Here is a 17,113-nt window from a genome sequence, read left to right as displayed (position 1 = left end):
AACTCCCAAAAGCACTTGGCTATCAAACAGGTGAGAGTAAGGATTAAATAAGAAAAACTGCCCAGAATATAGAATAAAAGTTCAGAAATAGAAATTGAGGAGAGGAAAGATACGAAAATTAAGGAGAAGGCCCAACAGTTAGATTAGCAGAAGAGCCAACAAAAGAAAAAACAGAAAACAGAGGAAAGAAATTTTAAAAATTTCACTTAATGTTTGTAAAAGGGAAGAAAAAGAATTTCACTAAACAAGGCACATGAGTTACAAGATAGAAAGGGTTCCACCAAGTGCCCAACGTAAAAGTTATACCACAGCACAGCATGATGTAAGTTCAGTGTGATGCTGATAATGATAAAATCTCAGAGAAAAAACAATTCACATGTAAAGAAAAAAAAAAATCAGAATGGCCCTTGATTTCTAAATAGCATCGCTGTAAGAAGACAGTGGAATAATGAATATTATTCAAGTTTTGAAAAAAAAGTCTGCCTTAGGACACCATAGATACTCAAACTATCACTCAAAGACAAGGGCAAATACATATTCTCAGAAACACAAAAAGTCTCTTATCTGTCATACACACTTTATTGGAAAGCTACAGAAGAATATATTCCATCAAAATAAGCAAATGAACCACAAAAGGAAAAGACATGGGAACCCAGGAGACAAGTGGTCTAATGTGGGAGAAGCAAAGACCACGGGGAAGGAGAAATGCTAGTCAACATTTGTGCAGCCAGACTAGAAAGCAACTAGTCAGGACTATATAGCAAAAGGCTGAATTGCTCCAGAAAAGGTACTGCTAGGAAAAATGAAACTGGTAGACTCTTTTTGTCTAGAATTTGGGAATAGATATCTAGGATATCTATTAAAGAATATTTTTAAAAAGTAATAATTTTTAAAAGGCAGTTATTAATTTAAAGATGAACTGGGAAAAAAGACAATGTAATCATATATAGTACTAAAGGGCTCAGCTGTGGGTAATTTTTATAGTAATAACATCAAAGATAAAAGCTAATTCATCAATATTTATATACTGAAGAGTTAGTGAGTAAGGGGGAGCTAGTCCTCATCTTCCATAGTTAAAAGTCAATAAATATCTCTAAAAAGAAGTGCCAATAAATAGCAGTTTAAATATGTTATTCAGAAACATTGAGATAAATTCCAGAAGAAATAGCTAAAATGATTAAAAGTGCTTATCACTAAGAAGCAGGAATTGAAAGTAGGTAGAAGGAAATAGGCACCTAATGGTTTTCTATGTAACATTATTTTACTTCTTAAACTTTATACATTTATTATACTTATAAAAATTTATATTATAAAGAGGAAGGGAAAGAGCATTATCAAAACAGGAAAAACACCCTTTTGTCTTTGGGTCAAAAAAGAAAAGAAAAAAGAAAAAAACCCCACAGATGAGAATGTCAAGAAAACTTGAGTAAAAGAAAAAAAATCCCACAGAATGGAAGAAAATGTTTGCAAATCATATGGCTGATAAGGGCCTAGGATCAAGAGTATATAAAGAACTCTTACAACTCAACAGTAATAAAATTTTTAAATCCTAATATAAAAATAGGAAAACATATATGACAAACCCATAGCCAATATCACACTGAATGGGGAAAAGTTGAAAACATTCCCTCTTAAACCTGGAACAAGACAAAGATGTCCACGCTCACCATTCCTAGTTTACATAGTGCCAGAAGTCTAGCCAGAGAAATCAGGCAAGGAAAAGAAGTAAAAGGCATCCAAATTGGAAAAGAGGAAGTCAAATTATCTCTGTCTGCAGATGGCAGGATCTTATACCTAGAAAACCCTGAAGATTCCTCCAAAAGACTTCTAGACCTGATAAACAACTTCACCAAAGTTTCAGGATACAAAATTAAAGCATTAAACAGCTGCATTTCTATATACCAAAAACATTCAAGCTAAGAACCAAATCAAGAACTCAATTCCATTTACAATAGCCACAGACACACACACAATACCTGGGAATTCATTTAACCAAGGAGGTGAAACATCTCCACAAGGAGAACTTCAAAACATTGGTGAAAGAATTCATAGATGACACAGACACATATGGAAAAACATTCCATGTTCATTAACATGAAAAATCAGTATCTTTAAAATGACTGTGCTACCCAAAGCAATCTACAAATTCAATACAATTCTCAAATTATCAATGTCACTTTCACAGAATTAGAAAAAAAAAATCCTAAAATTCTTATGGAACCAAAAAAGAGCCTGAATAGCCAAAGCAATCCTAAGCAACAAACAAACAAAAAATAAAGCTGAAGGCATCATATTACCTGACTTCAAACTACACTACAAGACTACGGTAACCAAAATAGCATGGTACTATGCAAAAATAGACACATAGATCAATGGAACAGAATAGAGAACCCAGAAATAAAGCCACACACCTACAGCCATTTGATCTTGAACACAGTGAACAAAAATAAACAATGAGGAAAGGACATCTTATTCAATAAATACTGCTGAGAAAACTGGCTAGCCATATTTAGTAAAAAGAAACTGGATCCCTATCTCTCACCATATACAAAAATTAACTCAGGATGGATTAAAGACTTAAATCTAAAACCTCAACTTATAAAAACCCTAGAAGAAAACCTAGGGAAAATTCCTCTGGACATTGGCCTTGGTAATAAATGACTAAGATTTCAAAAGCAAATGCAACAAAACCAAAAGTAGACAAATGGAACTTAATGACACTAAAGAGCTTCTGTGCGGCAAAAGAAACAATCAACAGAGCAAACAGATCACCTACAGAATGGGAGAAAATATTTGCAAACTGTATATCCAAAAAAGGACTAATATCTAGATTCTATAAGGAATGGAAACAAATCAGCCACAAAAAAATTCCAAATAGCCCCATTAAAATGTGGACAAAAGACAAAAGAAGACATACAAGCTGCCAACAAACAAGGAAAAAAAATGTTTAACAACACTAATCAACAGAGAAATGCAAATGAAAACCACAAGGAAATACCATATCGCACCAGCCAAGATGACCATTAAAAAGAAAAAAAAAAAACAACAACAGATGTTAGGCACGGTGGCTTATGCCTGTGGTCCCAGCACTTTGGAAGGCTGAGGCGGGTGGATCACCTCAGGTCAGCAGTTCAAGACCAGCCTGGCCAGCATGGAGAAACCCCATCTCTACTAAAGACACAAAAAATTAGCTGGGCATGGTGGTACATGCCTATAATCCCAGTTACTTGGGAGGCTGAGGCAGGAGATGCTTGAACCTGGGAGGTGGAGGTTGCCGTGAGCCAAGATCGTGCCATTGCACTCCAGCCTGGACAGCAAGAGCAAAACTCTATCTCAAAAAAACCAAAATGAAACAAAACAAACCAAACAGATATTGGTGAGGATGCAGAGAAAAGGGAACACTTATACACTGTTCGTAGAAATATAAATGAGTTCAACCTCCATGGAAATCAGTACGAAGATTTCTCAAAGAACTAAAAATAGAACTACAATTCAGCCCAGCAATCCCACTAGTAGGTAACTACACAAAAGAAAATAAATGGTTTTATCAAAAAGACACCTGTGCTCATACGTTTATTGCAGCACTATTTACAATAGCAAAGTCATGGAATCAACCTAAGTGTCTATCAACAGCTGACTGGATAAAGAAAATGAGGAGAAGATCCAAGATGGCAGGTTAGGAGCAGCTCAGGATTGCAGCTCCCAGTGAAAGCGCAGAGGGTGAGTGGATGCCGCATTTCCAGATGGATTTTCATTGCCCACAGACCAGGAGACTCCCAGGCGGAGGAGCCCCACGGGTCGCCAGCGTGGCTGTTTTGGCTGGCGCGGCTGTTTTGCCAGCGCCCCGGCGCAGCAGTTCTCCGTACAAAACACACTGGTGTGGGTCTGGCGAGTGGAAGTCCGGGAAGCTACAGTTGTCCATTCATCTGATTAAAAAAGGGGACTGAAACAGGGCGCCAGGCCAGGAGATTCCCAGGCAAAAAAGTGCCACGAATCTCAGAGCCGCTGTTTCAGCCGGCACAGTGGGTTGCCGCACGGGAAATCATACAGATCCTGGTGCCTTTTTAACAGGCGAACAGAACACCTGGAAGAGAGCCGACTGTTCAACTAAAAAACAAAAGGCTCTGAGGGAGGGAGCCAGGTGATCAGGCCTGGCTGGTCGCACCCAAACAAAAACAAAAACAAAAACAAAAAAACAGCAATTGGAAATGCTCTGGATTGAGTTTCACAGCAAGCACAGCTGAACCCAGGACAGTCCAGCTCTGTGGGGGAGGGCCGTCGACCATTACCGAGGAACTCCACCACTACAGAGGCAGACCGCCATTGCTGAGGCAGTCTGCCGTTGCTGAGGCAACGCGCCATTGCCAAGGCAACCCACCATTACAGAGAGAGTCTGTCATTACAGAGGCGGGCCACCATTGCCGAGGCAGTTCTAACTACACCCATATAAACAGGACTGCAGGGAAGTTCACATGGCAGCTGGGCGGAGCCCACAGCAGCTCAGCGAAGCCTCTGTAGGCAGACAGTGACTAGGCTGCCTCCTTGCCAGGCAGGGCAGCCCTGAAAAAAAAAAAAAAAAAAGGCAGCAGCACAGCGGAAACTCATAAATAAAGCCCTAACTCCCTGGGACAGAACACCTGGGGAAAAAAAAGGGGGTTATGAGTTCTGCTGCAGCAGACTTAAACATACCTGCCCAGTAGCTCTGAATGAACAACAGAGCTCACAGCTCAGCACGTGAGCTACTATAAAGGACAGACTGTCTCCTCAAGCAGCTCCCTGACCTCCGTATATCCAAAGAGCCACCTCATAAAGGAGAGCTCAGACTGACATTTGGCAGGTATCCTTCTGGGACAAAGCAGAAGAAGAAACAGGTAGCAACCTTTACTGTTCTGCAGCTGCTGCAGGTGATCCCCAGGCAAGCAGGGCCTGGAGTGGACCTCAGCAGTCCTATAGCAGAGGGGACAGACTGTTAGAAGGAAAACTAAGAAACAGAAATAACTTCATCATCAACAAACAGGATGCCCACTCAGAGACCCAATCAGAAAGCCAGCAACTACAAAGACGACAGGTGGATAAATCCACAAAGATGGGAAGAAACCAGCACAAAAAGGATGAAAACACCCGAAACCAGAACACCTCTCCTCCTACAAGGGATCACAACTCCTCACCAGCAAGGGAACAAGACTGGATGGAGAAAGAGAGTGTGATGAAATGACAGAATCAGGCTTCAGAAGGTGGGTAATAAGAAACTTCCATGAGCTAAAAGAACATGTTCTAACCCAATGCAAAGAAACTAAGAACCTTGAAAAAAGATTTGATGAAATGCTAACGAGAATGGACAACTCAGAGAGGAATATAAGTGAATTGATGGAGCTGAAAAACACAACACGAGAACTTCACGAAGCATGCACAAGTTTCAACAGCCGAATTGACAAAGCAGAAGAAAGGATATCAGAGGTCAAAAACCAACTCAGTGAAATAAAATGAGAAGGCAAGATTAGAGAAAACAGGGTAAAAAGGAATGAACAAAGTCAACAAGAAATATGGGACTATGTGAAAAGACCTAATCTATGTGTGATAGGGGTACCTGAATGTGATGAAGAGAATGAATCCAAGCTGGAAAATATTCTTCAGGAAATTATCCAGGAAAACTTCCCCAACCTAGCAAGGCAGGCTAATATTCAAGTCCAGGAAATAAAGAGAACACCACAAAGATATTCCTCAAGAAGAGCAACCCCAAGGCACATAATCGTCAGATTCACCAGGGTTGAAATGAAGGAAAAAATGCTAAGGGCAGCCAGAGAGAAAGGTTGGGTTACCCACAAAGGGAAGCCCATCAGACTCACAGCAGATCTCTCAGCAGAAACCCTACAAGCCAGAAGAGAGTGGGGGCCGATATTCAACATCTTTAAAGAAAAGAACTTTCAACTGAGAATATCATATCCAGCCAAACTAAGCTTCATAAGGGAAGGAAAAATAAAATCCTTTGTGAACAAGCAAGTACTCAGAGATTTTATCACCACCAGGCCTGCTTTACAAGAGCTCCTGAAAGAGGCACTACACATAGAAAAGAACAACCAGTACCAGCTACTCCAAAAACATATCAAATGGTAAAGAGCATCAACACAATGAAGAATCTGCATCAACTAACGGGCAAAACAACCAGCTAGCATCAAAATGGCAGTATCAAATTCACACATAACAATATTAAGCCTAAACGTAAATGGACTAAATGCCCCAATCAAAAGACACAGACTAGCAAATTGGATAAAAAGCCAAAACCCAAAACCCATTGGTGTGCTGTATCCAGGAAACCCATCTCACATGCAAGGATACACAAAGGCTCAAAATAAAGGGATGGAGGAAGATTTACCAAGCAAATGGAGAGCAAAAAAAAGCAGGAGTTTCAATTCTCATCTCTGATAAAATAGACTTTAAAGCAACAAAGATCAAAAGAGACAAAGAAGGACATTACATAATGGTAAAAAGATCAATTCAACAAGAAGAGCTAACGATCCTAAATATATATGCACCTAATACAGGAGCACCCAGATACATAAGGCAAGTTCTTAATGACTTACAAAGAGACTTAGACTCCCACACAATAATAGTGGGAGAATTTAACACTCCACTGTCAATATTAGACAGATTAACAAGACAGAAAATTAACAAAGATATCCAGGACTTGAACTCAGACCTGGACCAAGCAAACCTAATAGACATTTACAGAACTCTCCACCCCAAATCCACAGAATATACATTCTTCTCAGCACCATATCACATCTACTCTAAAACTGACCACCTAATTGGAAGTAAATCACTCCTCAGAAAATGCAAAAGAACGGAAACCATAACAGTCTCTCAGACCACAGTGCAATCAAGTTAGAACTCAGAATTCAGAAACCAATCCAGAACTGCACAGCTTCATGGAAACTGAAAAACTTTCTCTTGAATGTTGACTGGATAAACAATGAAATGAAGGCAGAAATAAAGATGTTCTTCAAAACCAATGAGAATGAAGACACCATATACCAGAATCTCTGGGACACATTTAAAGCAGTCTCTAGAGGAAAATATATAGCAATAAGTGCCCACATGAGAAGCAAGGAGAGATCTAAAATTGACACCCTATTATCAAAATTGAAAGAGCTAGAGGAGCAAGATCAAAAAAACTCAAAACCTAGCAAAAGACAAGAAATAACTGAGATCAGAGCAGAACTGAAGGAGATAGAGACATAAAAAAACCCTTCAAAAAATCAATAAATCCAGGAGCTGGTTTTTTGAAAAAATCAACAAAATAGACAGACCACTAGCCAGATTAATAAAAAAGAAAAGAGAGAATAACCAAATAGATGCAATAAAAAACAGTAAAGGGGATATCACCACAGATTCCACAGAAATTCAAACCATCATCAGAGACTATTACAAACAACTCTATGCACATAAACTAGAAAACCTGGAAGAAATGGATAAATTCCTGGACACTTGCCTCCTCCAAAGCCTAAACCAGGAAGTAGTTGAAACCCTGAATAGACCAATAACAAGGTCTGAAGTTGAGGCAGCAATTAAAAAGCCCAGGTCCAGATGGGTTCACAGCCGAATTCTACCAGACATACAAAGAGGAACTGGTACCATTCCTTCTGAAACTATTCCAAATAATCCAAAAAGAGGGAATCCTTCCCAAATCATTTTATGAGACCAACATCATCCTGATACCAAAACCTGGCAGAGACTCAACAAGAAAAGAAAACTACAGACCAATATCCATGATGAACATAGATGCAAAAATCTTCAATAAAATACTGGCAAGCCGAATGCAACAGCACATCAAAAAGCTTATCCACCATGATCAAGTAGGATTCATCCCGGGGATGCAAGGCTGGTTCAACATATGCAAGTCTATAAACGTAATTCACCACATAAACAGAACCAAAGACAAAAACCACATGATTATCTCAACTGATGCAGAGAAGGCCGTCGACAAAATTCAACAGCGCTTTATGCTAAAAATCCTCAATAAACTAGGTATTGACGAAACGTATTTCAAAATAATAAAAGCTATTTATGACAAACCAACAGCCAATATCATACTGAATGGGCAAAAACTGGAAGCATTCCCTTTGAAATCTGGCACTAGACAAGGATGCCCTCTCTCACCACTCCTATTCAATATAGTACTGGAAGTTCTAGCCAGAGCAATAAGGCAAGAAAAAGAAATAAAGGATTTTCAAATAGGAAAGGAGGAAGTCAAATTGTCTCTATTTGCAGATGACATGATTGTATATCTATAAGACCCCATCGTCTCAGCCCAAAATCTCCTTAAACTGATAAGCAACTTCAGCAAAGTCTCAGGATACAAAATCAATGTGCAAAAATCACAAGCATTCCTATACACCAATAACAGACTTAAAGAGAGCCAAATCAAGAACGAACTGCCATTCACAATTGCTACAAAGAGAATAAAATACCTAGGAATACAACTAACAAGGAATATAAAGGACCTCTTCAAGGAGAACGACAAACCACTGCTCAACGAAATAAGAGAGGACACAAACAGATGGAGAAACATTCCATGTTCATGGTTAGGAAGAATCAATATCATGAAAATGGCCATACTGCCCAAAATAATTTACAGATTCAACACTATCCCCATCAAGCTACCAATGACCTTCTTCACAGAACTGGAAAAAACCCCACCTTAAACTTCATATGGAACCAAAAGAGAGCCCACATAGCCAAGTCAATTCTAAGCAAAAAGAACAAAGCGGGAGGCATCACACTCCCGGACATCAAACTATACTACAAGGCTACAGTAATCAAAACAGCATGGTACTGGTGCCAAAACAGAGATATAGACCAATGGAACAGAACAGAGGCCTCGGAGGCAACACAACATATCTACAACCATCCAATCTTTGACAAACCTGAAAAAAACAAGCAATGGAAAAAAGATTCCCTGTTTAATAAGTGGTGTTGGGAAAACTGGCTAGCCATATGCAGAAAGCAGAAACTGGACCCCTTCCTGACACCTTACACTAAAATTAATTCCAGATGGATTAAAGGCTTAAACATACGCTGGGTGTGGTGGCTCAAGCATGTAATCCCAGCACTTTGGGAGGCAGAGGTGGGTGGATTACGAGGTCAAGAGATCGAGACCATCCTGGTCAACATGGTGAAACCCCGTCTCTACTAAAAATACAAAAACTTAGCTGGGCATAGTGGCATGTGCCTGTAATCCCAGCTACTCAGGAGGCTTAAGCAGGAGAATTGCCTGTACCCAGGAGGCGGAGGTGGCGGTGAGCTGAGATCGCGCCATTGCACTCCAGCCTGGGTAACAAGAGTGAAACTCCGTCTCAAAAAAAAAAAAAAAAAGACTTAAACATAAGACCTAATACCATAAAAATCCTAGAAGAAAATCTAGGTAAAACCATTGAGGACATAGTCGTAGGCAAGGACTTCATGACCAAAACACCAAAAGCATTGGCAACAAAAGCCAAAATAGACAAATGGGACCTAATCAAACTCCACAGCTTCTGCACGGCAAAAAAAAACAGTCATTAGAGTGAATCGGCAACCAACAGAATAGGAAAAAGTTTTTGCAGCTTACCCATCTAACAAAGGGCTGATATCCAGAATTTACAAAGAAGTAAAACAGATTTACAAGAAAAAAGCAAAGAGGCCCATTCAAAAGTGGACAAAGGATATGAACAGATACTTTACAAAAGAAGACATACATGACGCCAAGAAACATGAAAAATGCTCATCATCACTGGTCATTAGAGAAATACAAATCAAAACTACATTGAGATACCATTTCACGCCAGTTAGAATGGCGATCATTAAAAAATCTGGAGACAACAGATGCTGGAGAGGATGTGGAGAAATAGGAACACTTTTACACTGTTGGTGGGAGTGTAAATTAGTTCAACCATTGTGGAAGACAGTGTGGCGATTCCTCAAGGACCTAGAAATAGAAATTCCATTTGACCCAGTGATCCCATTACTGGGTATATATCCAAAGGATTATAAATCGTTCTACTATAAGGACACATGCACACAAATGTTCATTGCAGCACAGTTTACAATAGCAAAGACTTGGAACCAACCCAAATGCCCATCGATGATAGACTCGACAGGGAAAACGTGGCACATATACACCATGGAATATTATGCAGCCATCAAAAATGATGAGTTCACGTCCTTTTTAGGGACATGGATGAACCTGGAAACCATCATTCTCAGCAAACTGACACAAGAACACAAAATCAAACACCACATGTTCTCACTCATAGGCGGGTGTTGAACAATGAGAACACATGGACACAGGGAGGGGAGCACTACACACTGGGGTCTGTTGGGGGGAAATAGGGGAGGGACGGGGGGGGTGGGGAGTTGGGAAGAGATAGCATGGGGAGAAATGCCAGATATAGGTGAAGGGGAGGAAGGCAGCAAATCACACTGACACGTATGCACCTATGCAACAATCTTGCATGTTCTTCACATGTACCCCCAAACCTAAAATGCAATAAAAAAATTAAAAAAATAAAAAAATATCAGTGCTTAGTTCTCACTTTCCTGCATCTAGGAAGAGATGGACTTAGTAAGCTAATATTCCTAAACTGCTGTACCACAAAGCACTGTCCATTTGATCTAAGGAGATTATTTAGATGAGTAATTTATATGGAAGAAAATAGAAACAAGTGGATCTTTCTCTGTACCATTATATTTGATACTTTATAATAATCACATGTGAAAACAGCAAAAGCTAGCCTTTCTGGCCCTAAATGAGAAAATAAAAATTACTAGTAGATGTTATCACTATCAGTCATCTAAAATATAAAGGAAGGAATCAGAAAGGTCCTGCCATTTCTGGGAAAATAACTTTTTTTTTCCTCTCTGTCCCTCCTGAGGCTGGAAACCTTATCAATTCAGGCATTTTAAACAAAAGAAGAAACTCTCTGTAGCAAAAGGCTGAAAAACCACATCTGGAAATAGATGTTCTTACTTGATATTATTATGAGTAGGAAATAAAGAGGTCCTGTTCTTCATTGAAAAAGAAAAAAAAAAAAGAAAATGTGTGTGGGGTGTGTGTGTGTGTGTATATATATATAATATATATCATGGAATACCATGTAGCCATAAAAAAGAATGAAGTCACGTCCTTTGCAGCAGCTGCTGGAGACCATTATCCTAAATGACATAATTCAGAAACAGAAAAATCAAATACTGCATATTCTCACTTATAAGTAGATGCTAAACAATGAGTATACATGGATAGAATGATAGAAGTAATAGACACTGGGGACTCCAAAAGGGAGGAGGATAGGAAAGGGGTTGAGGGTGGAAAAATTATCTATTGTGTACAATATTTACTATTTGGGTGATGGGTTCACTAGGCCAAACCTCACCATTATGTAATCTACCCATATAATAAGCCTGTATTTGTACTCTCTGAATCTAAAATAAAATTAAGAAAAATAAAAATAGTCAAAGGATTTGAATAGGTATTTCTCCCCCCACAAAAATACCCCCAGAAATGGCCAATAAGCCATGAAAAGATGTTCAATGTCCTGTGCCATCCAGAAATACAAATCTAAACCTCAATGAGATACCATTTCATCCCAGTAGAATGGCTACCATAAAAAAAGACAGTCAATAACAAGAGCTGGCAAAGATGTGGAAAAACAGGAACTCTTATACATTGTTGTTTGGCATTTAAAATGGTACAGCTGCTTTGGGAAACAGTTTCTACAGTTATCTTATGACCTAGAAATTCTACTACTAGGTACATACTCAAAACATGTTCACACAAAAACCTGTACACTAATGTTCATGGTAGTATTATTCATAATAGTGATGAAGTAGAAATAACCTAAATGTCCATCAACTCATGAAAAGGGAAGTAAAATGCAAAATATCCATATTAATAAGAGCTTAATTAGCTCTTAATAAGCTAATGCAGGCCAGACATGGTGGCTCATGCCTATAATCCCAACCCGTTGGGAAGCTGAGGTGGGTGGATCCCTTGAGCTCAGGAGTTCAAGACCAGCCTGGGCCTGGCGCAGTGGCTCACGTCTGTAATCCCAGCACTTTAGGAGGTCAAGGCATGTGGATCACCTGAGGTCAGGAGTTCAAGACCAGCCTGGCCAACATAGTGAAACCCTGTCTCTATTAAAAACTACAAAAAATTAGCTGGACGTGGTGGCGGCCACCTGTAATCTCAGCTACTCAGGAGGCTGAGACAGGAAAATCATTTGAACCTGGGAGGTGGAGGTTGCAGTAAGCCAAGATCATGTCACTGCACTCCAGCCTCGGTGACAGAGTGAGACTTTGTCTCAAAAACAACAACAACAACAAAAACAAACAAACAAACAAAACCAAACAAAAAACCAGCCTGGGCAGCATGGCAAAACCCTGTCTTTATAAAAAATAGAAAAATTAGCCAGGTGTGGTGGAGTAGCCAGCCTTTTTTTGTAAAGACAAGGCAGTAAGGCAAAACCCTGTCTTTACAAAAAATAGAAAAGTTAGCCAGTCATGGTGGCCTGTGTTCCCAGGTACTTGGGAGGCTGAGGTGGGAGGATCTCTTGAGCTTGGGAGGCAGAGGTTGCGGTGAGCTGAGATAATACCACTGCATTCCAGGCTGGGTGACAGAGTGAGACTCTGTCTCAAAACAAAACAAAAACAAAAACAAAAACACCCCCCAAAACCCAAAGAAGAGCTAATGGCCGGGCATGGTGGCTCATGCCTGTAATCCCAGAACTTTGGGAGGCTGAGGCGGGCAGATCGCCTGAGGTTTGGAGTTTGAAATCAGCCTGGGCAACATGGTGAAACTCTGTCTCTATTAAAAATACCAAAATTAGCCGGGCGTGGTGGTGGGCACCTGTAATCCCAGCTGCTCAAGAGGCTGAGGCAGGTGCTATATGTTACATTGAGTAATGTGTAGAGGCTGGCTTGACCTCGGGAGGCAGAGGTTGCAGTGAGTGGAGATTGCACCATTGCACTCCAGCCAGGAACACAGAGCAAGACTCTGTCTCAAAAAAAAAAAAAGAAGAAAAAGAAAAAGAATTATGCTAAATCTACTCTACCTGTGCTCTACAAATCAACAAAGCACATCTGTTTAAAGCACGGTTCACTGAATATTTTAAGCCCACTGTGGAGATCTACTTCTCAGAAGAAAAAAAGATTTCTTTAAAAATATTATCGCTCACTGACAACATACCTCATCACCCAAGAGCTCTGATGGAAATGTACAAGGAAATTAATATTGCTTTCATGACTGCCAAAACAACATCCATTTTGCAACCCACAGGTCAAGGTCAAGTAGTAATTTTGACTTTCAAGTCCTTTTTATTTGTTTTGAGACAGGGCCTTGTACTGTCACCCAGGCTGGAGTGCAGTGGTACAATCATGGCTTACTGATGAAGCCTTGACCTCCTGGGCTCAAGTGATCCTCCCACCTCAGCCTTCCAAGTTGCTGGGAGCACAGGCGCATGCCACCACATTGAGCTAATTTTTGTACTTTTTGTAGAGATGGGTTTTGCCATGTTGCCCAGGTTGGTCTTGAACTCCTGAACTTGAGCAATCTGCCACCTTGGCCTCCCATAATGCTGGGATTAAAGGCATAAGCCAGACTTCCAAGTCTTATTTAAAAGACTCATAAGGATACAGCTGCCATAGTGATTCCTCTGATGAATTTAGGCAAAGTATATTGAAAACCTCCTGGGAAGGATTCACCATTCTAGATGCCATTCTGAGAATTCAAGAGAGGAGGTGAAAAAAGCAACAATAACAGGCATTTGGAAGAAACTGATTTGAATACTCATGGATGACTTTGGGGATTCAAGTCTTCAGTGGAAGAATTAACTGCAGATATGTGGAAAGTGCAAGTGAAATTAGGATAAGAAGTGGAGCCTTAAGACGTGACTGATTTGCTGCAATCTTGATAAAACTTAAATGCATGAGGAGTTGCATGGTTAAGCAAAGAAAGTGGATTCTTGAGTTTATGAAGATCATCACTCACATCACTTCACTCCTGGTGAAGATGCTGTGAACATTGCTGAAATAACAACAAAGGATTTAGAATATTATATAAACTTAGCTGATAAACTTAGTTGATAAGTGGCCAGGGTTGAGAGGATTGAATCCAATTTTGAAAGTTGCTCTACTATGGGTAAAATGCTATCAAACTGGATCGCATGGTACAGCTAAATCTTTTGTGATACAGAAAGTCAATCAATGTGGTAAACTTTATTGTTGCCTTATTTTAAGAAATTGTCACAGTCATCCCAACCTTCAGCAACTACTAATCTGATCAATTAGCAGCCATCAACATTAGATAAGATCTTTCATCAGCAAAAAGATAACAACTTGCTGCAAATCAGATAATTGTTAGCATTTTCTAGCAATAAAGTATTTTTAATTTAAGGTATGTACTTTCAAAAGACATAATGCTATTGCACACTTAATAGACTACATTATAGTGTAAACATAACTTTCACATGCACTGGGACCAAAAAACTTGTATTACTTGCTTTAATGCAATATATGCTTTGTTGCCATGGCCTTGAACCAAACCCGTAGCATCATCTAGGTATGCCTGTATCTAAAAATGTGGAAGTGGCTTTGGAATTGAGTAATGTGAAGAGGCTAGAATAATTCTGAGGTGCTTGATAGTAAAAGCCTAGACTGCCTTGAAAAGATTGTTGGTAAAAATACGAACTCTGCAAGCATCATAGAATCCCAGGGACTTTAATATTGCAAGAGCAGACACATATTGCATGGGGTTTAAAAGGTGAGAAGTAAGTAAACCTAATGGTTTTACATGCTGTTTAGAGAAGACAGATGATTCCATTAGTACGACAAATTAGCATCCCTAATTTAAGAGGACTAGTATAAGAAAATGTTATCATTATTGCCATAGCACTATTGCAGTTAACATTACCTTGGAGCAGATAAACTTTTATTAAAATGTAGAAAGCCAGGTCACAGACTGTATTCTTTTTCTTATTTACTTATACTGATTGGACAAATTCAGGGAGTGTATATGAAAAGTGGATTCTTTATAGTCAGATCAGTTTGAATCTGAGATTGTCACGTAACGTAAGATTGGACAAGTAACAGCCTTTTGACCTCAATTTTCTTGAGTAATGGCTTAATTTTAAGGGTTATAATTTTTGTGCTAGGTTTCACTTTCTTTTTTTTTTGAGACAGGGTCTTGTTGATACCCTGGCTGGATTGGTCACCTTTGTATCTTTCCACATGTTGCATAAGTGCCTTCTGTACATGATAGGCTTTACCAAAAGTGTTTTTGGAATGAATCCTACTTAATTTCATTTGTATCCAAGTTTTCCAACCAAATCCCCACTTCAAGGACTTTCCATGTGCTAGCTGCCTTTTCTGGAATGCTTTTTTCTCTCCTCTAGCTAATTTCTAATCAAACTTCAGGTCTGAACTTCCTTGAGAGATTATTTATTTTTTGAGATGAAGTCTTGCTCTGTCACCCAGGCTGGAGTGCAGTGGTGCAATCTCAGCTCACTGAAACCTCCACCTTCCAGGTTCAAGAAATTCTTGTGCCTCAGCCTCCTGAGTAGCTGCAATTACAGGAATCTGCCACCATGCCAAGCTAATTTTTGTATTTCTAGTACAGAGGGGGCTTCACCATGTTGCTCAGGCTGGTCTCAAACTCCTGACCTCAGGTGATCCTCCCGCCTCGGCCTCCCAAGGTGCTGGGATTACAGGTGTGAGCCATTGCACTTGGCCCCTTGAGAGATCTTTTAAAGTCCCTCCAGGTATGTTAAATCCCAGTTATATGCTCACAAAACACTGTATTTTCAAATCAAAGCACTTACTACAACCATAACGAAATAACTGTTTAAAGTTTCCCTACCTGCTAGATTTCCTTATGAAGGCAAGGATGTTCAGTTTATTGTGGCATTCACTATGCTTAGACAATATAGGTTAAATGTTGGCTGTTGGCTATAATAATAACTATTATGGACATTTAAAGAATTTTTTGAATGAATAACCCTGAGCGGTTCTGTTTCTATTGGTGCTGTGACATTATGTATAAAAGTACATGAGGACTGTTTGGTGGCTCCCTATTATTGATCAAGCGCAAACACTGCTTTTCTTCACCGTATTATAGCAGACCATTTCCACGTTTCCTTGTTTATGTTTCAGCCAGTGACAACTACAGGTCCCAAATGGCCACGCTGATATTAAACGTTAATGGACGGCTGCCAATGAGAACTGTGCACCGGGCAGGAACAGGCATCAAGCTTGGGTGTGAGAAATGAATCTGAGATCAGGTAAGTACTCAGAGAGATGATCCAAGCACAGCCAGCACACGCCAAGCTCATTCAGTGAGCTCAGGTCTCACCAGCCCCTGCTCTGTCTTGCTGTGTTACTTCTGACAAGTAATTTTGCTGAGGTTCGGTTTCCTCGGCTGCTAGACTTCTGTGCACCTTCTGTTTATTCAAATAAACTTTTCACTTCATTGAACTGCTGTTGCTCAGGTCTGCCTTTGGCGTCTCCTATACTTCTCAGGGATGTGAAATGGGTCCCTCAGACAAATACTCGGTCTGAAGATGAAATGGGGGCAGAACTCAAGTCGCGGGCTTGTATCTTGGAAAAACACTGCGTACCTCGTAGTGAACCACACGGGTGCCTCCCGCTCTCCTCCGCACCTGCACAAACCCGCACCTGCCCCTCGGAGTTGGTCATTTGACTTCTCTGGGGTAACAGCCACATCCTCCGTAAAGGGTCCGGAACCCCAGCCTCCAGAGACTCCAGACAATTTTCTCAAGTCCGCGAACTTACCCTCCCCGTCGTCATGGCACCCACCCCTTCCCCGGGCCCTGTCACCTTGACTGCCTGGCTCATGGCGCTCCTCACCGCGGCCGCTACCTCCGGAGCAGTCGACGAGCCCCGCCTCTCAGCAACCAAGCAAAGCCTGAATTGTCCAATTCCCAGTAGCCGCATTACTAACGCGCCACAACCAATCACCATGCGGCGTCTCCGTTTTAGCCCCGCCGTCCTCGAAAAGGACCAAGCTGGAGGCGTATGCTAAACGGATGGCAACTGGTAAAACCGCGAGAAGCAGCAGAGCCCAATT

At 40.4% G+C, this 17,113-nt stretch overlaps 1 protein-coding gene across 10 annotated transcripts in view; it reads right to left on the bottom strand.

The window, feature by feature from the left end:
* Window positions 1-17,106, bottom strand: part of LYRM7 (LYR motif containing 7) — a 144,733-nt gene extending 127,627 nt beyond the window's left edge. For 2 of the 10 annotated variants that reach the window (XM_064366286.1, XM_064366285.1), the window contains exon 1: window positions 16,864-17,098. In XM_064366286.1, the coding sequence (XP_064222356.1) occupies window positions 16,864-17,007 (144 nt within the window). In that variant the 5' untranslated portion in view covers window positions 17,008-17,098. Of the gene's footprint in view, window positions 1-16,863 lie in introns of all 10 variants that reach the window. The other 8 variants (XR_001106654.2, XR_010338761.1, XM_064366287.1 and 5 more) reach the window with 8 other exon arrangements.
* Between the last annotated feature and the right edge of the window lie 7 nt (window positions 17,107-17,113).

Source organism: Aotus nancymaae, unplaced genomic scaffold, assembly GCF_030222135.1.
Source record: "Aotus nancymaae isolate 86718 unplaced genomic scaffold, 86718_ANA_hifiasm-v0.15.2.pri h1tg000064l_1, whole genome shotgun sequence".
NCBI classification, from domain to species: Eukaryota; Metazoa; Chordata; class Mammalia; order Primates; family Aotidae; genus Aotus; species Aotus nancymaae.
This window is presented reverse-complemented; position numbering and strand designations above follow the sequence as displayed.